Here is a 25235-nt window from a genome sequence, read left to right on the forward strand (position 1 = left end):
TGAAATTGACAGTCAAAACATTTTTCTTTTCCAGTTCATTAAATTTGAATGCCTGACATGCTGGAACAACTTTGATTCAAATTATGGATTTTGTAAATTATTCATATATTAAATCAGCTACTGATTATTAATTTGTTATATAAATGTGTTATTAGATATAAAGGATTATTTAGATGCATTCAGCAAATTAGATTAATTAATCCTGCTTTCTTTCATCAATCCTAAATGTACTTTAATAATAATGATGTTGCTCTGTAGTTTAACTGTGAATTGTAAGATATAATTGTAAGATAATATAATGTATTGTTTTATGCATTGAAGTAATTATAATGCCAGTATGATGGAAGTAGCTATAGGAAATATTATGTAAATATTGTATTGTCGGCAAGGAATGTTAAACTTGTAGGTAGGTATCCTAGTGGGCCATGTGCATGTCCCTTTTTAAATAAATGTGAAACAACTTCAACTTGCCTGTAAATAATGCATATGTACCTTTGGCTATTTCAATATTTTTATTTTTAATGTGGAACCTCTTCAACGTGTAAACATGTGCCTTTGGCCATTTCAATGTGGTTTTTTTAAGACAGACTTTACAACCTGTGGCGGCTAGCTCTAAGGAGCGTTGGAGCAACGCACTCTCAATAATTCAGTCTATCTAAGAATAATAATTATCAACCGTCAAATCAAAAATCAAAGCAAATAACACTATATTGTTACTCCAAGAATACTATTTGAATTAAGTTAAATTCAACCGGCTCGAATTTTCGTTCATGTATCACGTGGTGTGAGCGGAACACCAATTATCTGTAGGCGCAGAGTATAGATAATTGATTGACATAGTATTGAATTTTCTCCAAAACGTGAACGGCGCTCGCCGATGCCTCTTAAACTCTGTGGGGAGATGGCGCCACTTTAGTTTCCAGCCCTCATACCGATCACTCCAGCAGGTTGGTATAAGCTTCAAAATTGCTATTTGCTAGTGCCCTTCACTGCTGAAGGTTTGCTTGACCTGACGAGATAGACTGGCAATAATTTTAGCGCACCACCCATTTTTAGTACAATAGAGGTAAGTCCTATGAGTACTTTTCGTTACTGGGTACAATTAGTACAGGTACAAAAAAATACTGGTTACAAAAAACAAAGAATTTTTTACCGACCTGAGGATTGATTAAGAAGAAGTAATTTGTAGTAAATGTACTCACATAATTTCTACCCACAAATTTTCTACAAAAACTTGATTACCTCAATGATTTTTCGAAATCCATGGGGGGGGGAGGTTGTAAGAGAATTTCTGCAAAACATAATTCCCTACAAAAAAATTCAATATGTGATTCCCCGCGGTTATTTTTCAAATCGAAATTCCCTGTCGAAAAATTCCCCACAAGTACCCAATAAAACGATAAAAGTACCCATCAAAAAGTACCTTCTACAAATACCTGACAAATATGTCTGGTAAAAATACCTGGTAAAAGTACCTATTAAAAATTCCCATCAAAAATACCTATTCAAAATACCCATTAAAAGTACCTATTCAAAATACCTATTTATTAAAAATATTTAGTCACAGTATAAAATACTTGTGAGTATTTTGGAGATTAGTCACAAGTACAAAGTATCGCATGCAAATACACGGTACTTTTACTGATAAATACGCCTCACCTCTAGAGTACAAGCTGCCACTGTTTACAATGTATCTTTAGGGTATTCATGTAACACATTATATTCAATGTTATTTATTAAATTTGTTTTGATGGTAAACTAAGTGGAATAGAAGTCTGGCATGAAAGTCATGTATGCACTTTAAAATAATTATCATGTTTTTATTTAGGCGGATCCCTCATGGGCCGGTAAATAATCAACACAAACCGAGTGTTGTACGTTATTTAACACTGGTTAAAATAATATGTAATGACCATTATCTCTCCTACAATAACAATTTAATTCTACAGTGACCTCACATCTATATTGCCATTATTTCACATAGATGAAGTTTTACCATATGTCTGGGATTATCCTGGATTTAAATAAATATTAAAATTTAAACAATGTTTCTACTGTTCTCCCTGATTGCCATTTGTATTAATTTCTATGCTCTCCCTTATACAGGTGAGGCCATATTGTTGACTTTCACTGTGATAAGCCTCATTTTCAGAGTTTATTTATAATATTGATTTTTTATTATCGAGTATATACATGCATGTATATACGCTGCAAGGAATTACATTTTGCTTATCTTATTACGGTACACGAATTTTACATACAGTCAAAATTTTTACTTATATTTTTCCCTCACAGGTCCATAATGAATTTTCATAAATTGAGTGCTGTAAGAATGCAGGATACCGAGAGTGCTCCATCCCATATATTTCTCCAGCATGTATACATTTAAGTACAATTCATGAATTCTCTAAAACATGAAACAAGAAATGTATTTTTTTAGGTTTAACAGCTCTAATGTTTTTATTAATTAAACATTTTCTAAACAAAATGAGAATGTCAAATGAAATTCCTAAATTCAAAATTGTTAAAAAACTGTAAACAAAATAAGCCTAAAATGAAAAGTGGCGCACAGTTCCACTGATATCGCACTAATCGTCTATTGCGCATGTGCACCGAACAAGACCGTTTGAACCAACGCGGCAAATATAAACGGGCTGATGGGGAAAACATGTCTCGGGCGCTTGAAATCCTTAACCAAGACAAACAAATTAATTTACTGAACATTTTTCTAGAGATATGAAAAACTTATTATTGTATTTTTTTTAAACTCAATAAATTATTTTATTCCTGTAGTTAATTTTTTATTTGTTTCTCTGACAACCAATAGATTATATATAGCAAAATATCACATTAGTGTTTTTAACAATGACAACATATTTAAAAAATAATTCATTATGAAATTCTAAATATTTAATATTAAAATTATAAATATAATTTATTATTTTTTTTTAAAAGCTGTTAAAAATTGTGTAATAAATTAATAATTCATTTTGTAATAAAAAATTGTTACGCATGTCATGTTTAAGTGCATGAAAACAATTCAGCATTGAATGGTTCAAAATTTTCTGTAGTACATGTAACAAATAGTTTATTTTTTAAATCTGCCCAGGATTCATAATTTAGATTATAAATTAGTTGACTAGGGAGATGATATCTAGTTTGATGAAATTTATTTAATGTCTAAGAAATAAAAAGGTAGCAAAATGATCTTATTTACGTGGAATATTGATGAATTACATGAAATAAAAACTAAAATTGAATACATACATTTAATGAATTACAAGACTAGTTTGTTTAATTTAGTTAATGCAATAGGATGAATTTTAAAATGATTTGCAAAATGAATGAATAAAAAGAGGTTTCACCACTGAACATTATTTTTGTACGAGGGTGGGTCAATAAGTCCTTAGAAAAAAGCATTAAAACAGTTTGTATTTTTTTTTTATTTCTCAACATAATCTCCTTGGAGCTCAATACACTTGGTTAGACGTTTCTCAATTTTTTTAAACCGTCAGAAAAATAAGTTTTCGGAATGTCCTCAAAATAAGCATTTGTCCGATCGATGACTTCTTCATTTGAAAAAAAACGTTCTCCACTTAGCCATTTTTTTAAGTTTGGGAAAAGGAAAAAGTCAGTGGGGGCTAAATCTGGCGAATACGGTGGGTGGTCGACCAATTCGAACTTCAATTCTTCAATTTTAGCCATTGATCGTAAACATGTGTGAACACGGGCATTGTCCTGATGAAAGAGGATTTTTTTCCTGTTTAAATGAGGCCGTTTTTCTTCAATTTTGTTTTTTAGCTGGTCCAATAAAGATGCATAATAATCCCCTGTTATTGTTTTTCCTTTTTCCAAATAGTCAACGAAAATAATTCCACGTGCATCCCAAAATACAGTAGCCATAACCTTACCAGCTGATTTTACGGTTTTCGCCTTCTTTGGACATGGTTCGCCTTTCGCAATCCACTGCTTTGACTGTTCTTTCGTCTCGGGAGTATAGTGGTGTACCCATGTTTCATCTACAGTCACAAAGCGACGAAAAAATTCATCCGGATTGCGTTGCATGAGCGACAACAGGGCTTTAGAGGCCACCACCCTATTGCGTTTATTGTCGACTGTGAGCAAACGCGGCACCCATCTTGCAGAAATTTTTTTCATGCCCAATTTGTCATGTAAAATAGAAATGACGCTACCTTTTGAGATCCCTGTAACCTCAATTATCTCACTCAACTTTAATCTTTGGCCACTTAACACCATATCGTGGATTTTATTGATCATTTCTGGTGTAGTCACCTCTACAGGACGTCCTGAGCGTGGTTCATCCTTTGTTGATGTACGACCACGTTTAAATTCATTTAACCAGTTATAAATAGTTGCAAGTGAAGGAGCAGATGTGCCGTGAACTAAATCCAACTCATTTTTTATTTCCTTTGCTGTTAACCCTTTTATATTAAAATGTTTAATAACAGCTCTAAACTCAATTTTTTCCATTTTTGTAAACAAGCAAATATTTTTTTTTTAAATGTACGAGAAACACACAACAACCCGACCAATCTGCTTGAAACTTCGCAGCATACTGAATCGGTAGTGCCGCTGCATGAAAACAAACCGCTTACAGTACTAGTCGCGCCACCTGTCGGCTTTTCTGAGAACTTATTGACCCACCCTCGTATCTCAACGAATTAGTAATACTATGATCTCTCCTGCCAGTGAAGGTTACACTTTTTGTTGTTGTTTTTATTTATGTAAATATTCTTACTTTTCTAAAGGTTGTGTAAGACCATAATATTGCTAAATCGTTGCGTAATAATTTTTTTCGCTCAGTACAATAAGTACCTACCCTCGGTATTGTATACCCACTTCACTTTTGTTTAAGCATAATAAATAAGATTAAAAATACTATTTTTGTGGTTATTTTCTATGCAGTACACCCCACTATGAAAATAAAATTGTCATAAACCTAACATTTTCTTCTCATTCTCTGTGAAAAGTCACCAACTACTGAACTTTTTTTCCATGATTATTGTTTTTTAAGAGTGGAGCCAGTAGACTAAGTCATCCCAAGCTGGAGTATGTTGTGAGGCCGAGGGTAGAGAGGAGCGGAATGTAGGGGAGGTACATATCTGGCTTTTCAATTCTGTCATAATGGTCTGTGTCCACTATACGTCAAAAGTAAACAACGCATTTTTCACTAGTAGTCTACACCTAATATAAGCACTGTGTATGAATGTGTGATCTGAAATGCTTATTTGCATTCGAATGGGATGCTGCCAGATATGTGTTGTTTTGTTGTTTGTTTAAGCATGACCAATAACAACCTAACAGAGAAACATTCAAAAATAGTTTTCATTCATATTTTATTATTAACCCTTTTTTATGCAAATCACACTTTTTCTGTAAATATAGGTGCATGTACCATTTCCTGTTTTTACATGAGTGACATAAGAAATTTGATTATCAACATCACGATAAATTGTGACACAGAAATCATAAAAAAATTTCTGATGATTTCTGATGAAAATGATGATAGAGACTTCTCTATCGGTATAATTATTTATTTATTTATTTATTGGTTTGGTTATTATAAACAAAACTTACATTTCTCAAACTACGCCGATTCTATTAATTACCACAACTTCAACTCACTTCATACACGACGTTTGATTTTTGACCAAATCTTATTATTTAAAATTCTTAACAATGGCCTCGACTCACCAGAGCTAATGAATTTAATAAATATTCATATTCCAACAAGATCAACACGGCAATCCCATTTGTTTCATTTACCTACATATAGAACTAACTTTAGAAAAAATTCACCAATTCCACGTATATGTGCCCAATATAATACTAAATTTCAAAACATAGACATTTTTAGCAATACACTTCACAAATATCGATTAGAAGTAACTCGTACGATCGAAAATTAATACAATAGTATGGAATGTATCCAGAGCATCTCCTATCCTCATCCTAAATTCCTATTCCCCCCCCTCCTCACCTAAAATATATATATATTTTTTTTTATGCAATAAAACTCCATCTCCAATCAATTTTAATATAGGAGACTTTTTTGGCTTGACTGTATTTAACATGTATACAGGGTGTCCGGAAACTCGTAGTACAAGCGGGAAACTGGAGAATCTACATCACATTTGGAGTCGATTTTGTAGTATATTTTTTTTTTATTTGAGCTTTCGTTATCGAGTAAATCGAGTTTGAAGTTGATTTTTTTTTTTTTTTTTTTTTTTTTAATCAAATTCTTATAAATTATTACTGAAGATCAAAGTACCCAACTAATTAAAACTATTTGAAAGTAAAACAAATGAAGAAACTCGGATTTGAAGCATTATTTTGAAATCACCCTTCATTTAACCCGGTGTAATCATAAAATATTTCTGCTCTGCAGGGTTAAAACATATGTTATTCAACCCTAAACACCAGAAAAAACTTTAACCCTAAAATAGCCGAAAAATATTTTTTTTTGGTTTTTTTTTTTTTTTTTTTAAATGCTCAAATCAAAAAACTTTATGTTTTTTTGGGTTCCCCATGTGGTGTAGATTCTCCAATTTCCCGCTTGTACTACGAGTTTCCGGACACCGTGTATATTTATATTTTATGTATAAGCTGTTTGTCTCTTACATTTTACCAATAAATAAATAATTATAGCATTTTGTCTTTTGCTACATAACTTTCTTGGAGATAGTCACCAATTTGGGAATGTTTTGAGGTTGAAAGAAGTGGGAGAGGGAAACAAAAAGGGGAAGAGAACGAGATATGCAAATGTACCCATTGAATTTGAGGCGTAGCTTCGAAATTGTATATTTTGCAGATTCTCATTACAGCAGGCGCAAAATATTCGCCTTTAAAATTAGATTGCTGCAATCTGAGTAGTTTTGAAGTTGTGTATTTTGCGGACAATCTTCTTGGCAGGCGCCAAATAAGCGCTTTTACAAATGAGATTTTCGCAATCTGCCTAGCTATAAAGCAATGTAGTTTGTGGAATATCTTTTAGAAAGGCGCAAAAGATGCGCCCTAATAATGGGAATTCCGCAATAAGCGTAGCTTTAAAGTTGTATAGTTCGCATATTTCATTTCTGCAGGCGACAAATGTGCGCCATAAAAATTTGAATGCACAAAATAAGCGTCGTAAAAATGTGTTTTCCGCAATCTGGGACAATTGCGGACACTCGTCTTGGTAGGCGTCAAATATTCGCCTGAAAAATATGATTTTTTTGATACCGCAAACTGGCTAGCTTTTAAGTAGTGTAATTCAAGGAAACCTTCTTGGCAGGCGCCAAATGAGTGACTTTACAAATGAGATTTCCACAATCTACCTAGTTATAAAGGAGTGTAGCTTATGGAATATCTTTTCGAAAGGCGCAAAAAATGCGCCCTAATAATGGGGATTCCGCAATCTGCTTATCTTTAAATTTGTGTAGTTTGCAGATTCTCTTTTCAGCAAGCGCCAAATATGTATTTTCTGCAATCTGAGTAGGTTTGAAGTTGCGTAGTTTGCGGACACTCGTCGCGGTAGGCGACAAATTACTGTGTTTTCCACAATCTGGATAGCTTTGAAGTTGTGCAGTTTGCGGACAGTCGTTTTAGTAGGCGCCAAATATGCGCCTTAAAAATATGATTTTCGAAATCTGGGTAGTATTTAACTTGTGTAATTTAAGGACAATCTTCTTGGCATGCTCCAAATAAGCGCCTTTAAAAATGAGATTTCCGCATTCTGCCTAGCTATAGAGCAGTGTAGTTTGTGGAATATCTTTTAATAAGGCGCAAAAATGCGCCATAATAATGAGAATTCCGCAATCTGCGTAACTTTGAAGGTGTATAGTATGCAAACATTATTTTTGGCAATCGCCAAATGGGCGCCTTTCAAATGAGATTTCCGCAATCTGCCTAGCGTTAATGTTGTGAATTTTTCTGATTCTCGTTTCAGCAGGCGTCAAATATACGCCTGAAAAGGTAATTTCCGCAAACTGTATAGCTTTGAAGTTGTGTAGTTTGCAAACATTATTTTTGGCAGGCGCCAAAAAGCGCCTTACGAATGATATTTCCGCAATATGCCTAGCCAAAAAGCAGTATAGTTTGTAGAATTTATTTTCAGCAGGCGCATGAAATTCGCTTAATTAATGGGGATTTAGATTTAATTTCTGCAGGCGACGAATGTGCGCCATAAAAATGTGAATTCCGCAATCTGGCTAGCTTTGAATTTTTGTAGTTTGCGGACACTCGTCTTGGCGGGCGCCAAATAAACGCCTAAAAATGAGATTTGCGCAATCTGGGTAGCTTCGAAGTTGTGTAGTTTGCGGACTCTCGTCCAGGCAGGCGCCAAGTAAGCTCTTTGAAATAAGATTTCCGCAATCTGGGTAGCTTCGAAGTTGTGTAGTTTGCGGACACTCGTCCAGGCAGGCGCCAAGTAAGCGCCTAAAAAGTATGATTTCCGCAATTTGCGTAGATTTAAATTTGTGATGTTTGCAGATTCTACATTCAGCAGGCGTCAAATATGCGCCTTTAAAATGTGATTTCCGCAAACTGCCTACCGTTTGTGTTGTGAATTTTTCTGATTTTCGTTTCAGCAGGCGCCAAATATGCGCCTGAAAAGGTAATTTCCGCAAACTGTATAGCTTTGAAGTTGTATAGTTTGCAAACATTATTTTTGGCAGGCGCCAAATAAGCGCCTTACGAATTATATTTCCGCAATATGCCTAGCCACAATGCAGTATAGTTTGTAGAATATATTTTCAGAAGGCGCATAAAATTCGCCCCATTAATGGGGATTTAGATTTAATTTCTGCAGGCGACGAATGTGCGCCATAAAAATGTGAATTCCGCAATCTGGCTAGCTTTGAAGTTTTGTAGTTTGCGGACACTCCTCTTGGTGGGGGCCAAATAAGCGCCTAAAAATGAGATTTACGCAATCTGGGTAGCTTCAAAGTTGTGTAGTTTGCGGACTCTCGTCCAGGCAGGCGCCAAGTAAGCTCCTTAAAATAAGATTTCCGAAATCTGGGAAGCTTTGAAATTGTGTAGTTTGCGGACACTCGTCCAGGCAGGCGCCAAGTAAGCGCCTTAAAAGTATGATTTCCGCAATTTGCGTAGCTTTAAATTTGTGATGTTTGCAGATTCTCCATTCAGCAGGCGTCAAATATGCGCCTTTCAAATGTGATTTCCGCAATCTGCCTACCGTTTATGTTGTGCATTTTTCTGATTCTCGTTTCAGCAGGCGCCAAATATGCGCCTGAAAAGGTAATTTCCGCAAACTTTATAGCTTTGAAGTTGTGTAGTTCGCAAACATTATTTTTGGCAGGCGCCAAATAAGCGCCTTACGAATGATATTTCCGCAATATGCCTAGCCACAAAGCAGTATAGTTTGTAGAATATATTTTCAGCAGGCATTTTTGGCAGGCGCCAAATAATCGCCTTACGAATGATATTTCCGCAATATGCCTAGCCACGAAGCAGTATAGTTTGTAGAATATATTTTCAGCAGGCGCATAAAATTCGCCCAATTAATGGGGATTTAGATTTAATTTCTGCAGGCGAAGAATGTGCGCCATAAAAATCTGAATTCCGCAATCTGGCTAGCTATTAAGTTCTGTAGTTTGCGGACTCTCGTCCAGGCAGGCGCCAAGTAAGTTCCTAAAATAAGATTTCCGCAATCTGGGTAGCTTCGAAATTGTGTAGTTTGCGGACACTCGTCCAGGTAGGCGCCAAGTAAGCGCCTTAAAAGTATGATTTCCGCAATTTGCGTAGCTTTAAATTTGTGATGTTTGCAGATTCTCCATTCAGCATGCGTCAAATATGCGCCTTTAAAATGTGATTTCCGCAATCTGCCTAGCGTTTGTGTCGTGAATTTGTCTGATTCTCGTTTCAGCAGGCGCCAAATATGCGCCTGAAAAGGTAATTTTCGCAAACTGTATAGCTTTGAAGTTGTGTCGTTTGCAAACATTATTTTTGGCAGGCGCCAAATAAGCGCCTTACGAATGATATTTCCGCAATTTGCCTAGCCACAAAGCAGTATAGTTTGTAGAATATATTTTCAGCAGGCGCATAAAATTCGCCCAATTAATGGGGATTTAGATTAAATTTTTGCAGGTGACGAATCTGCGCCATAAAAATGTGAATTCCGCAATCTGGCTGGCTTTGCAGTTTGCGGACACTCGTCTTGGCGGGTGCCAAATAAACGCCTTAAAATGAGATTTACGCAATCTGGGTAGCTTCGAAGTTGTGTAGTTTGCGGACACTCGTCCAGGCAGGCGCCAAGTAAGCGCCTTAAAAATATGATTTCCGCAATTTGCGTAGCTTTAAATTTGTGATGTTTGCAGATTCTCCATTCAGCAGGCGTCAAATATGCGCCTTTTAAATGTGATTTCCGCAATTTGCCTAGCGTTTGTGTTGTGAATTTTTCTGATTCTCGTTTCAGCAGTCGCCAAATATGCGCCTGAAAAGGTAATTTCCGCAAACTGTATAGCTTTGCAGTTGTGTAGTTTGCAAACATTATTTTTGGCAGGCGCCAAATAAGCGCCTTACGAATGATATTTCCGCAATATGCCTAGCCACGAAGCAGTATAGTTTGTAGAATTTATTTTCAGCAGGCGCATGAAATTCGCTTAATTAATGGGGATTTAGATTTAATTTCTGCAGGCGACGAATGTGCGCCATAAAAATATGAATTCCGCAATCTGGCTAGCTTTGAATTTTTGTAGTTTGCGGACACTCGTCTTGGCGGGCGCCAAATAAGCGCCTAAAAATGAGATATACGCAATCTGGGTAGCTTCAAAGTTGTGTAGTTTGCGGACTCTCGTCCAGGCAGGCGCCAAGTAAGCGCCTTAAAAATATAATTTCCGCAATTTGCGTAGCTTTAAAGTTGTGATGTTTGAAGATTCTCCATTCAGCAGGCGTCAAATATGCGCCTTTAAAATGTGATTTCCGCAATCCGGGTAGACTTGAAGTTGTGTAACTTGCTGACACTCTTCTTGGCAGGCATATTGTGTTTCTAAATAGAAACATCGCCAACATTGAAAATAATTTTCCATTTAAAATAAATAAACAATTTCAACACAATAAACGTTAACACATCGCCCGCAGATAGCCATTGAACATAATTTATCATTACACAAAATCCTCTTTCTCGAAATCATCCAGATTTCTTCCCTTTTTTCCAAAAATCTCCTTTAGAAATATAAAATCCACGAGATTTGGGGACTTCTCCTCTCACTAACTGATCGTTCCAGTGAGGTGCATTTAGGCTTGTTTAGGAGTGGGCAGGCAACAAACACAACAGCGTTTCAAAGAGCCACATTAAAAGTTTCCCCACAAACCCAGCGCTTTGGACAATTTACTTTTGGGATTAAGGCTCTGGTAAACTAGCAAGTTATTTTCTTTGTGTATTGGGTATTCATGTCATATTTTTAATAATTAGGAACTTTTTTCGAAGGGAGATTCCGAGTGTAAGGAATGATCTGGAGGGAAAGGAATGGGGATGGTAAAATTGAAAGCAATACAATGAATACAGAACAATTAATTTATTTAAAAAATAAGAATTAAGTACATTTGCCGAGGAATGTACAATACATGAAGTGACGTAGAGACATTATCGACACTCCGTATCTCGCCAAAAGCGTTTTTAAATTTGAATGTAAAAATAACACAAACTTAGAAATTGAAACAGTGGGGTTAATTTAACTGTTGTATAAAAGTGCAACATTATATATAAATTCACTATCAATAAATGAAGGGTATATCTGGTGGAAAAGTGCAATAAACTCAGGAGATGATTAAAGATGACAGTACAAGTATATAAAGGTCTAAAGTGCCTATTTATTGAATGAGCGCAGCGAACACCCATTTTGTCTCTACCACTTTGTATTTCGTCTGTCTGTAAATTAGTTTGTATGTTCCGTATCCGGTAAATCCTGTCAAGAGGGAAGCCGTGTTTGATAATACATTTTTATTCCGCCAGAGGGCATGAACGACTGTTGCGTGCTGTCAAGTCGGAGTAATCAGATTTCTCATTGAACATATGAATAAATAATAATGGAGATTTTAAAAAAATTTGAAGAAACCGTTTACATCCATTGTGACGCCACCCACAAACTTTTAGAAATGGGCAAATTGGCCCTTCTGCTAAAAACGGTGTGCATCGCACCTGCTGTAGGTGAAATGGTTTGATAGAATGTCCACTTCTTACTACTGGCACCACTGCTGCACTGTGCATTGCACTATTGTGTATTTTGACAAAACGTGGGCCCATCACAAACCCTTTTAGTGGTTATCACCTCTTAAAATTATACCTCCGGACACCCTGTATATGTTTATTCTAACTTTTCCACTTTCAATTCCGATAAGAATAATCAAGTTTCATTAAGGCATGTTACTTATAATATATTTTGAATAATAAATGTAACTAATCGTTTGCCTTCAACGGGACAGAAATAAGTCTTTATTAGATTTCATACATCAGAGATCTTTTTTTAATAATCTTCAAAAGCTGTCCCCTGTGGTCTAAGGGGTTATGTCTGATTTATTATAAACATTATACAAATCAATTAATGTCAGAAAATGATGATGTTAGTATTCATAAATACTATACAATAATATAGTTTAAACTAATCTTTCTGCTGGCATTTAATCAATCTATTTACTTAGTTGCCCATTGGGCTTTTTATGTAGAAAAAATTACTTAAAAAATATTTGTAAATACATCAATGTGGAATATAAAGGTAGCGTATCATCGAAAATGACTCTGATCTTTAATTAATGATTCTTTTGAAAGATTGACGTTGTTTATAGTGGTCCCAGGCAGAAATCGTATGTGACTATCGTCCAAAAATGCTACCATGAAAATCTATCATCTACCATTTGAAATATATGAAGCAAGATATGACATACTGCTCATTGATAAATGTAATGATGACACACGTACAACCTCTGGCTGGAATCACTATATATTTATATATATATTATCTTGAGTGGGTATTGGATTTTAATTTTAAGTAAAACTAAGGAATTCACATTTATTTATGTTTAAAAACAAATCATTTGTGAAAAATATTCTTAATATGCTAGAATAATTTATTATTTGGTGTTTTATAGAAACATTTATTTTAAAATGCAGATTAAAAAAGATAAAAAAACCACATATAGATAGGCAAAAATATAAGTTAGTTATAAATGTTGGTAATACATTCTTCAATAAAAATATATATTTGGAATAATTTTTTTATTGGAAGGTATTGGAATTATCTGTAGAAGTAGTATTAGAATTTTCTGTAGAAGTAGTATTGGAATTATCTGTCTGTAGAAAAACAAATGAAATTAATGTATTTTTATAGATTTCTGCTAAAACACTTTCACATGGACCTTTTACTCAAATGCAAAGGAATGTTTGAAATATTCTTGGAATAAATAATAGTAATTTCAAATTAATGGGAATATCCCATAATAATAAAAATAATAATAATAAAAAATAAAATTGGACAATTTTTAAAGCGCCCCTTTTGTGAGTTATCACCTCAGGGGCGCTTTTAGTCATAATGTAGTAAAAAACTTATGTAATATTAAAATCAATGGAATACGATTATTTAATGGAAGTTAACAAATTACAGGCCGGCCGAAATACAGCCCAATTGTTTAATAAAAGACACCGTGCAGTTCTGTTAACACTTTATTGCTGCTGTTGGATGTCATCAATAGTGACTTAACCCGTGGTTTACTTGTAACTTGAATCTAAGTTGTTCAAATTTGCTCTTTTGTGTGCGTGAAGCTAAATTTGAGTCCGTGTAAGTATGTACTGACGGACTTCACTGATTGGTTGGAACAGGAATTTTGTTTCTAAATTGTGTTTGGGTCAGAGATATGATTCTGATTTCTTGTGTTTATGAAAGTATTTACGAAAAACCCCGAAAAAGTACATAATGATTTCTCCTTAGTTCGTAATGTTGTCCTTCCCGGATTGACTCAATGGAAATAATATATTATAAAAGATGTAACATTTTATTTAAAATTAATTAAAATCTATTAAATTATTAAGTTCTGCAAGTATTTTTTGTTTTTTGTAATTGTTATAGCTGTTTCGGCTAGTAAAAATAAAAAATAAAATACTTGAAGAACTTAATAATTATATTATCAAATTGGATTTTAATTAAATTTAACAAAAAATTAAATGGAGTTCTGTTCCATCTGACTGTCAAGGAAAAAATGTTATTATTTGAAACAAGAACATTTTAACAATTTCCATAGAATCAGAATCTTTTTCAATCCTCTGTTTTCAGCTAGTTATTTCTACACTAAATTGATTGATTTTCTGGACATAAATTGAATAGTCAATAAGCTATAATGATAGGCTATTTATTTATTTATACTATCATATTTTTACACACATTTTGTATAAAAATATTTATAAATTCTATTTTTATCAAGACTGCGATTTTAGCTACGGACATTAACTTGAGATTAACTTGAGCACACAATTGATATGTTTTGGACGGCTGCTTGCACAAACCACGGGTTAATAACAATGGTTTGCTTTTGCCTTAGAAGTAGTTATTTTGGGACCAGTTGGTTATGCTTTCACTGAGAACCATTTTAGTAAATAAATAAAAAATGAAATTGGAATCACGAGAAAAGAGTAGTTTAAATTTAAGAATCAGTTGAAATTTATCTTCAATGGTTTTTGTATTGAGAAATAACCGAAGACAAGATTTTTCATTACAACACCAAAAAAAATTCATATCCCTATATGTATGTAAATGTGCACTTAAATACAAAGATCAAATGTCATAAAAATATAAAAAAAGCATGAAACCTTACAAGTTATTTAAATACACATTATTAAATGCAATAATTTCTAAACATTACATTATCATTTCAAAGGTCACTTTCGAAAGTCTCTTCGTACCTACATATTTTGACTTAGAATAATCATTTCTTACAATAAACACAATCTCCGAGTGCCACATGACAATGAAATCATGTGAGAGAGTGCCATATTCTAATTTAATTAACTGGTAAGTTCAATGGAATTAAAAACTATGTTATTAAAATTAATACATAAATAATTTTTCAACGGAGGAATAATTACAGAAGGGTTGATTGTAATATTTGTTACAATATGAAGGCAGCGCGTAATAAATTAATACAAGAGAAATATAAAACTGAACTGCAATTACACATTATAATATCAATTTAATATAAAAATACTATGCTTTTAAAGATTATATATTACTATGCAAAATATTTGTTTTTATTTTGTTAGAAATTTGGTTTGCTCTTAAAATAAACTTATTTTTCAATTTAACCGAATTTACCCAGTAATATGTTCACACATCTAATAGTTTAAATTTTTAAAAAATCGAGAGAATAATCGAAAATAAAAATAAATTTAAATCCTTACCATATCCAACATAAAATCACAAAGTGAATATGTACGTAATAACATTTTTATTATTTTCCATAAAATAAAAATATATTTACATGAAGCATAGTTATTTGATATAAATTGGCATACAGTAAAAGTTTTTCATATTTGACTTTGTGTCAGCTGATTGTGGGTTTGATTCCTGTTGCAGAGCAAACATTTTATGGCGATGATTTTTTAATTTATTTCATATGCCCTTGAATATTTTTTGGTTTTTCTGGACTGGGTGTAGTGAAGTTAATTGCAAAGATTCCTAAACTAGATTTTATTGAATCCAATGTCTTTGGGAACATCTGCTGCATCACGGCAGATGTAGCAGAGATAGAATTCGAGAAATACAATCATGGTACATGGCTTTTTCAGACGATATCTCAATGGCTACTGAAATTTTTAGGTAGGTTTTTTTTACTAATCTGAACAATCCAATTGCTAATAAAGCATTTTTTTATCAATATACTCAGATTACAATAAATCATAGAATAAAGAAGAAAACTAGAAGCAACTGAATCTTTTTATGTCTGTTCTGCTTCACATCTTTCGTTTGAGTCGTTACAATAATAATACAAATAAAAATAAAAACAAATGTTCCATTTAGCCCAATAGCCCAGCACTCGCCTGACAACTTCATCTCCATCCCATTTGAGTTTTGTAATCATGGTGAATCACAGTTGTGTATTGGAAATTAAGGCCTGATGGGCCCAATATGTATGATTTGGATCACGAAACATGTCCATGTGGCATTTATTATGTTCTTCTTTATCCTATGCAATAAACTGTTATAAGTTATAAATAAATGTTTTATGAGAGAAAACCAAATCTGGGTCAGTTAATGTAGTATGTAATATTTATTACTTCATCCACATACAATTTTTTATAGATGATTCACTTCTGTAATTTTTTGGCATTAAATAATGTTTTTCAGTGAGTTTAAAGCATACTTTTTGTATGTATGTAATACAATTTTCATCAATACAATATGACATATTTATTAAAATATTTAACTTATAATATTATATATTTATGTACATAATACTTTTGTACTTTTACATAATGCATTTAATTTAAAATTGATACAACAAACGACATTAAAAAATAATTTAAAGTCAGATTATAACACTTTACTGTCATCTAATACATCTAATATGTATGTGCAAGGCATTGCTTCGCTATTAGGCTTATTTATGAGATGAATCAAGCTACATAATACCGAATAATATGTATAGTTTAGTAAATCTTTTACTATCAGATATTATAATGTGTCACACATAATCTAGAATTACAATTACCATACATGTTTATGTATTAGACAAGAACCCAGTAAGAACAGCAAAAACAAGTTTCCAATAAGCATGAAATATTTACAGGGTGTGACGCATTTGCCCATATAATTTATCTAAAATACAAAATAAATTTTTGGTTTATGCATGACTTCGTACCTCAGTACTGAACTTGTATTTTTAACAATTCTTTGTTTGATTTTTTTTTTCCAATACATACAAATAAAACTTTTTTGCATTTTAGATCAAGCTGGTCTACCCTGTATCAATTACTATGATTCTAAAATGAATTTGTTATTTAACTTTTAAAATGGATATACATTTTCGATTCTGATATGACGGCGCAAAATTTATTGCTTCTACTTCAATTATTAACTTATCAAAAAAAACATTTCACATTTTGTACTATTAAATTAACCTAATAAAATCATCTTTAAAAAAAAGAGTGTAACTTACAATCTGATATTTAAGAAAAAAATTGGGGGTGATGCGATCGATGAAGGTTTAGAAGATTGAGGTTTTAAATAGCAACACCAAGATGACTCGCATTCAAAATGAATGTAAATTTAAAAAGCACAATGATCCATGTGCATAGTTTTTGCTTTAACCAAATGATGTTCAGAAATTAGTGGTACTTTCCAAAATGAGATGATTCTACATCATATGTATTCATATTCTAAGACAATTTTGTGTATGTATATTCTTTTTTTATTATTTATTAGGAAGATTATTACAAGGAAAGGCAATTTTTTATTTCTGAAAATTATATATCAAAATAGGCATTTATTAGATATTAAAATAAAACTTAAAAAAAACCTAGTTTATGTTCCCTTTAAATGTTGTTTATTTAAAACGAACTGTCAAACTCAATGAGAAGAAAATTGAACGGAAAGAAGAAATTTCATAAACAACGTGAGTAGCTTGATGTTGCCATAGTAATGAAAAAAAGTAGTTCCGTTTGAATAAATTTTGAAATACCTATATTGTGCCAAGTTGTATATTCCTACATTATAAAAAGTGATTCTAGAACACAAAATTTTCATTAGAAAAAAGAGAGTTTCTTTCAAGCTAATAATAAATATTACATATTATATAAATATATTATAATTTCTAATTACAGATGAGTGATTCAAATTTTATTTAACACTTTGAACTACCATAATTTTAAAACAGCATACCTAAGTCATAAACTCAACACACCTAAATATTAATATACATTCTTTTATTCATCATTTTTTGGTTTCAACGAATTTACAATAAACCAGGGAATCAATTTTAAAAGTCACTAAAAGTAACTTGAAAAAATTTGAAAAGTATATTACTCATTGTTTAGGATAAGCTCTAAAAAATATTAATGTTTGCTGTGAAAAAATTATTAAATTTAAAATTATGCAGGTACATAATTGGCCAGTGGCGTGCATTGGTCTATGATTGAAGGTAGGCTGTAGGTAAGTAGTTTTTAATTTGGGTATGAATTATTTGAGCATTGAATATTTGAAAAATGTGTATTAAATTATTTTACTAAAAAGCATAAATTTGTCAAATAGACACAATTTATGGAAGTAGAACTATTGTGGTACAGATTTTTTTTCTGAAACGTATGGAAAAATACATTCAGATAAAATAATTTTTTGTTTTCTCTGATGGTTCGTGTTTTCTTAGAGTAGGCATGGCTTTTCAGCTTACATGTACTGCACGCCATTGATAATTGGTACAATTTACTTCACACTGCTAACAAAACTTTTTTTTATCAGAATAAATCTATTTTACGATACTAAGTTATGCCAGTCAAGGCTAAATTAATTAATGGCAAGAATGATGATGTACCTATTCGATAATAACTAATACATTTTGTTCAACTGTATTACACATGACAGAGAGCCTGTGCCTCCAGGAAAGGGGGAAAACAAAATATCAACTAACCTTGTTTATATCAGTCGTGCAAAGTCGATGTTGTACACTGTGTATCAATATTTTGCAAACCGGATATTACACCATATTGGAATATGGCTGAAAATAAGCAATAACTGTAGATGCACGTATTAACCTGTTAACCGGGCGGGACGTATAAATACGTCAAACGTAAACAGTATCGGGTACGGGTAGGACGTATGAATACGTCTGGAAAGAGCGGGACGTATATTCATGAGAATATCACACGGAAATTGAGTTTTAAATTTTTACATTTTTTAATTTTTTAAACTCAATGTATCTCTTTTATCTGTGTGCTTTTATTTATTGTTCTGTAATTATAACCTTTTCATATTTTTTGTTTGTTTGTAAATATTCTATTTTTTTAATTCGATGTTTTCACTTTTTTTTATGCATAAATAAAAAAAAATAATAATATGAAATTACGTCCACCGGGCGTGACGTACTGATACGTCCTAGTGAAGGAGTTCGCGCCCGTTATATTCTACGTAATTCAAAACTGAACTCCCCGGTTAACAGTTTAATGAAATGAAATGCCTTAATCTTTTATATGTATTCAACTGTTAATTTAGAGTTGTGTAAAAAATAGAATTAAATTTCTGCAATGTTATTACATGATTCTTTTATGAAAATATTATAATACAATATATGTTACATTCTAAAATTAGATATTTGGTGAGGTAAAAATTCATAAATGCAGATTTATCTTCATTGAAAAAGATAAAAATGTTTTCATGAACATTAATTAGCTTGACTTATCTTACGGTGTCTCGCCTCTGCAGGATATCGAACAGTATTCTATTGGAGTCGACGTCGCTATCTCCCGAATGGTTGTCCTGGCTGTCCGGCCGGCGCGAAGTGGAAGGAGCGTCCATGTCCGACATCAGCGGCACACTGTGCTCGCCCTTGCTCTTGTAGCTCGTGTTGCGGCGGAACAGAGATATGTCCTGATTCTCAAACCCGGAGCCGTCCAATTTCTCAGTCACTATGAACCCCTGAGATAACCTCGATGGGTACTTGATGCTGTGTGTCAGTTGTTGGTTGTTGTTAGCTGTCATGAATTTGTGTACAATGTGTCCAATTATTCCCAATAGACAGACCAGAAGCCCCATTGCATTGATCAAACTCAACTGATCTCCTGTCAGTTCTACTGCCAGTACCAGAATGACCATCTCCTGAAATTGTGAATCGAAGAAATCAAAATAAATACTACATATGAAAATTACGAAGTTAGAAAGCCTACATAATACAGGGTGGCGCAAAACTACCGTTATGGTTTGAATGTTTAATAACTTTTAAAATTTATTTTTATTTCAGAATTTTGTGAAGAAAACGTGGGGAATTTGAAATGGAACACTACACAACAGAACAGCGATCAACAATTGTTGAATTTTATTTAGAAAATCAACGGTCAATTGTTTTGACGCAGCGTGCTTATCGTCGTTTTTTTAATATGCGTACTGGACCTTCAGCACCAACAATAAACCGCCTGGTTGCAAATTTTCGACAAAATGGTACAGTAAGACACCTTCCATGTACCGGAAGACCACATACGGTCCACACAAAAGAAAATATTCAACGTGTTGTGGATAGTGTGCAGGACAGTCCAGAAACATCAACAAGAAGACGTTAGGCACAACTGGGGCTATCGCAGAGGTCCGTTCAGAGGATTTTGGCCACATTGCACATGTTCCCGTATAAGGTTCAGCTTGTGCAAGAATTGAAGCCGATAGACTAACAACAACGGCTTGATTATGCCATTTCATTCTGACCAAAAGCAGAAGAAAATCGCGATTTCATTAACGATTTGATGATGAGCGATGAAGCCCATTTCCAAATGAATGGTTTCGTAAACAAGCAAAATTGCAGGATATGGGCTACGGAGAATCCAAGAACAGTTCATCAGCAACAATTACACCCACTTAAGTGTATTATTTTGTACATAGTAAACACAAAATAAATTACTGAACGATGCGATTTTTTTATATAATTTATTATGCAAATAATTGAGAACCCTGAATTAGACAAGCCCAAATAAATAAGCTATACTTGTAGAGTTCGTTGCGCCTAACAAGTAATAACGCGTGATTTTAACCACTTCATGCTTTTAAATGAGTCACGCTCGGGCTATAAATGCTATCCAATTTCTACTAGCCCAAAAAATAAACTGTTCAGCCATAGCTGGGAAGCAAAATAGGTTATCTCTAGAGTCTCTAGACCAACAAAAGGTAAAACGCAATGCGCAGTGCCCATTTCGCATTGCGACACAATGCGCGGGCCTTTTCATAAATGTTCACGTGAACCAAATCAAAATTGGTTTGGGTTATTTTTAGGTGAATAGGCCGTGTCTAGTTGTAATTAGTCAATGCCAAAACCTGATGAATTTTATACAAAACCCCTAGGGTAAAAAATAGGTTGATTAAATTATCACACTAAACACAATTTAATAGAATGCATAAAATTTGTTCAAGAAAATGGTTAACCTTCCTGTTGTAACCAGGGGTAACCAAAATCTATGAATTGACTGTCCTCATTGTATTAGCTTATAAAGTGTATTTATAGTATCGTATTTTGTATTTTATTGATACATTAGAAATATTTTATTCCAACAAAACTTATACTGCCGTCATAAGCAAAACTGCAGTTACAAAAATTAAACATATTTTATTAATTACACACCAATATCTAGATAAAGCACAGTGAGCGAATAACATACAAATATAACAATAACATGTAAAAGACGTAAATTTAATAAGAAAGAGGAGAAAGGAAAATAAAGATTTAATATAACATTATAATTTTAAAAAGGAAGTTTAATACAATAATAAAGTAATGTTAATAAATTCTACAGATATTATGTTTAACCTATTACGTGTAACTGCAAACCAATTCATAGTTATGTTGGGATCACGATCCACCGCCACATTCCGGTAAATGCTCACGAGAGCGAGACCAGTAAGTCTGTCATTTCTATGGTAGGCATGTATTCAACCTTTTTAGGGAAATTTCTTCCCGGGGCGCAGTGGACACTGGAAGTGTGCATAAAATCTTCAGAAGTGTCATATCACACTGATCAATGGCTTCTAAATAAGTTCTAGGTTTTTCCACTGCAGACTGGTGATTGTGACTGAGCTTATATTCACTTATGAATCTTTGCTCTCACTTTCCCCTATTTTTTCGTGCTACTTTTATTAGCTTCTATTTTGACTTATTTTAATTTTGGTCACGTCAGATAGAAGCAGTTGAATTCCTGCGTTAGTTTCTTGGTGAGGTTTGAAGTGAAAGTTTGAAGATTAAGTTCGGCAACTACATTTTTTTTTTTTTTTTTTTTATTTATTATTTAACATTATAAATGATAACAATATGCAGACTTATAAATAATTTGTTCGTTATTATTCTCTTTCTCCATAAGTGAGCTCCAGGAGCTCGTGTTTATGGGAGGAGTCTTTACATTTAGTACTAATGATTTTTTAAACAATAATCAAAAACTTTTGAAATAAATACAAACATAATATTAACATAGGTACACAAATTGGAAAATTGTTTTTTTAAAGATAATTAAAATAATACATCTTTTTACAGATAAGTAAGCGTGAGGAAATTAAGGGTACAATATATCAAGAAAAATTTAGAAAAATTGTTTTTTTTTTTAAAGACAATCAAATTAATATATATTTTTTACAGATTGAGTAAGTGTAAGAAAATTAGGGGTACAATATATCATTATCCAATTTGAGGGACTTAATTAACTTTTTGAATTGTTCATAATTCACAGTTTCGGTTACACTAATTTTATTTTTGGACAATAATATATTGTACCATCTCACACCTAAATACGAATAGTGGTGCTGAGCCGTGGTCGTTCTAAGCATAGGAATGGCTATTAAGCCATTAGTTTTGAATCTATTGCTTATGCTATCTGAGGGGTGAATTTTATAAATAAAATATTCTTTATAAATTTGATATAAGGCGATTCTCTTATACAATTCTGTTATAGATGGTACATTAAATTCCTGAAATATCTCTAAAGTAGGGGAGTCATATGGTTTTCTAAGGATGATTTTTATAATTATTCTTTGAATTGTAATTATGGGCTGTAAAGAAGCCTTAAAAGCCCCTCCCCACCCAATAATCCCGTACTGTAATAAGGACTGAATTAATGCATAATAGACAATTTTGATAGTTTTCTTATTTAAAATATTTCGTATATTATAGAAAATATAGATAAGTTTTCTTATTCTTTCAACAGTGAGATTAATATGGTCTTTCCATTTAACATTTTTATCTATTAAGATATTCAATTAAGGGGTAAAATAAGTTTCCACAGCAGTAAATTTCAGGGGTCTTGCGCATGGTTTGTTTCCCTGTCACTTTAGCAATTATTTCACTCAAACTTATTTGTTTTGCTACAGTGACGGGAAATTTGAAAGTTTCTGAAGGCATCCAGGTTTTATCAACTTAAACTTTCAACTTTTCTATATATGAGATATATGTATCACATTCGTGTTTTAATGACAATGAATCCTCCCTGGCTGCAAAAGGCTGAAACGGTATTAAGTATTAACCTATGCAATCCAGTAAATATGTAATTTTATATAAAAGGTGTGCAAGGTGTCTAGGGATAGGGTGCACAAACTTCAGGAGATGATTCTAAATGATAAAACAAATTAAAAAGACATACCTATAACTCCAATGTTTTAAGGTAGTTTTCAAGTAAAAAAGTTTAATTGTTTGCATGGAAAAAATAACATTCTTCCATGGAAAAATATTTTTGTACGGGAAAAAGGAATGTAATTTAAAAAAAAGAAGTTATTATCTTTTTACTTCTACCATCATGTAGAATCACCTCCCGAAGTTTGTGTTGTTTGTTCTGTATAGAATTGTTTGTTTTCCAAACATGGTTTTTCAAAAATGTATACTGTAAAATCTGTACCCAAGAAGCATACGGATGCAAGTCCAAAAAGCTAAATGTTCAGGAGAGCCAAAATACTTTTATTTCTGTAAGTTTGGTCTCATAACTTCTGCGGATATTCATGATATTTGATTTTTATTTTTTATACTATTCCGTCAATTAATTTTGTATTGAAAATGAGAAAATAAAATAAAATATTTTATATGTATATATAAGTCTAAAAAAAATATTTCAAAAAAAGCATTATGGACTTGAGTCCTTCTGCTTCAAAATGAAATTGAATATTTTGGTACGACACATGGTATATTATAAAAGGATCAATGTTGAAAACTTCATTTGGAAGTAATATAATAACTATATAACAGGTAAATATAAATATCTATTTTATTTATATATTTTTTAAATTAATTATAATTATTATTACAAATTATTGGTATTTTCTATATATTCGTCATCTGACAGAGGATACTCTGGCATACTGGCCTTATGACTTAAGATTTTGTAAAAAAAGTGCAGTGGCTCTGGTACTCATTGTAACATCTTTTGTAGAATACCAAAATTTGGTGTATTTAATGCGATTGGATTTGTATTTACCTGGGGCAATATCTCCGGGGTGCTCAAAACGGTTCCATGATAAATCAACACATCGACAATTCAACACACCTTTAAAAAGTGATATAAAGTCATTAGAAACGATGAAAAAAATTAATTAAACCTAACCTAACCTACTTAACCCAGTTAATAAAGTTTTTGTTTCATCACGTTCCATGACTTTATATAACTTTTTTTAAATGTGATGAATTATCATTTTGATGATTTATCCGGTCACCGCTCAAAATACCTCTCCTTTTTCTTCTAATATTTTAAATTCAGTTTCCTGAAAACCATTTTTATACAGTAGCATCCCCGACACATTTACGTCAGCTCGTAGCCATAATACCGTTGATATTAGGAAACCCTCAACATTGTGAACCATTTTAAAGGGAATTTAAATATTTGAAATTTTCTAAGTTCATTTGTACAATGTACTGATTATTAGTTTTGCAATATCTGATGAATTGTTCCCGTTAATTTTTTTTGTCGTACGGTAAAAATATTTGGAATTAGGTAGCTTTTTTTTGCCGTTTCAATCGCTGAATGGACCGTCTACTTCCAGGTGACGTAATAAAAATTTATGATAAATGATCTTGAGGTTTTTAATTTTTGTAAAACCAGCCATACGTAGGATATGGCTATCGTTATATTTCTATTTTGACCTGCACAGTTGTCAGACCATATGGTTATTTCTTCAACATTATCCCCCATATCGCTGTATTTCCACTTTAAGAGGCAAGAAGCTACTTCATTTGCCCCTTGATTTCCACCCCTATAGTATAGTCCATTCAGTAGTATAATGATGAGGTAAGGTAAATGTAAGAAAATAAATAAATAAGTGACATGGTCAGGTCTTCAATAATAATATCACCACCTATGTTTCCATCAGTCTCTTCAGAACAATTCTCTTTCTTGAGCCTCGTCATCCATTCATACATGGAAATACTCTTTTTCATCATTATTTATTGCATTCCATACTATGTATGACAGCTCGGAGCCTGGGATTGTTGTGTTTAGTTCCACAGAAAACATAGAAATTAGAGGCAGAAGGACGCAAAATGGACTTGAGTCTACATTCGAATGTTTACTTCCA

The 25235-nt window shown here is 32.7% G+C and overlaps 1 protein-coding gene across 1 annotated transcript in view; it reads right to left on the reverse strand.

Moving 5' to 3' along the window:
* Window positions 1–11519: 11519 nt before the first annotated feature.
* The window catches only part of LOC149412292 (solute carrier family 35 member H1), a 28539-nt gene continuing 14823 nt past the window's right edge, over window positions 11520–25235 (reverse strand). Inside the window, exon 5 of the mRNA XM_089646077.1 lies at window positions 11520–19811. Coding sequence (XP_089502203.1) covers window positions 19392–19811 — 420 coding nt within the window. The 3' untranslated portion in view covers window positions 11520–19391. The remainder of the gene's footprint in view (window positions 19812–25235) is intronic.

This window comes from Hesperophylax consimilis, chromosome 23, assembly GCF_061612785.1.
Source record: "Hesperophylax consimilis isolate HC1 chromosome 23, BYU_Hcon_1.0, whole genome shotgun sequence".
NCBI classification, from domain to species: Eukaryota; Metazoa; Arthropoda; class Insecta; order Trichoptera; family Limnephilidae; genus Hesperophylax; species Hesperophylax consimilis.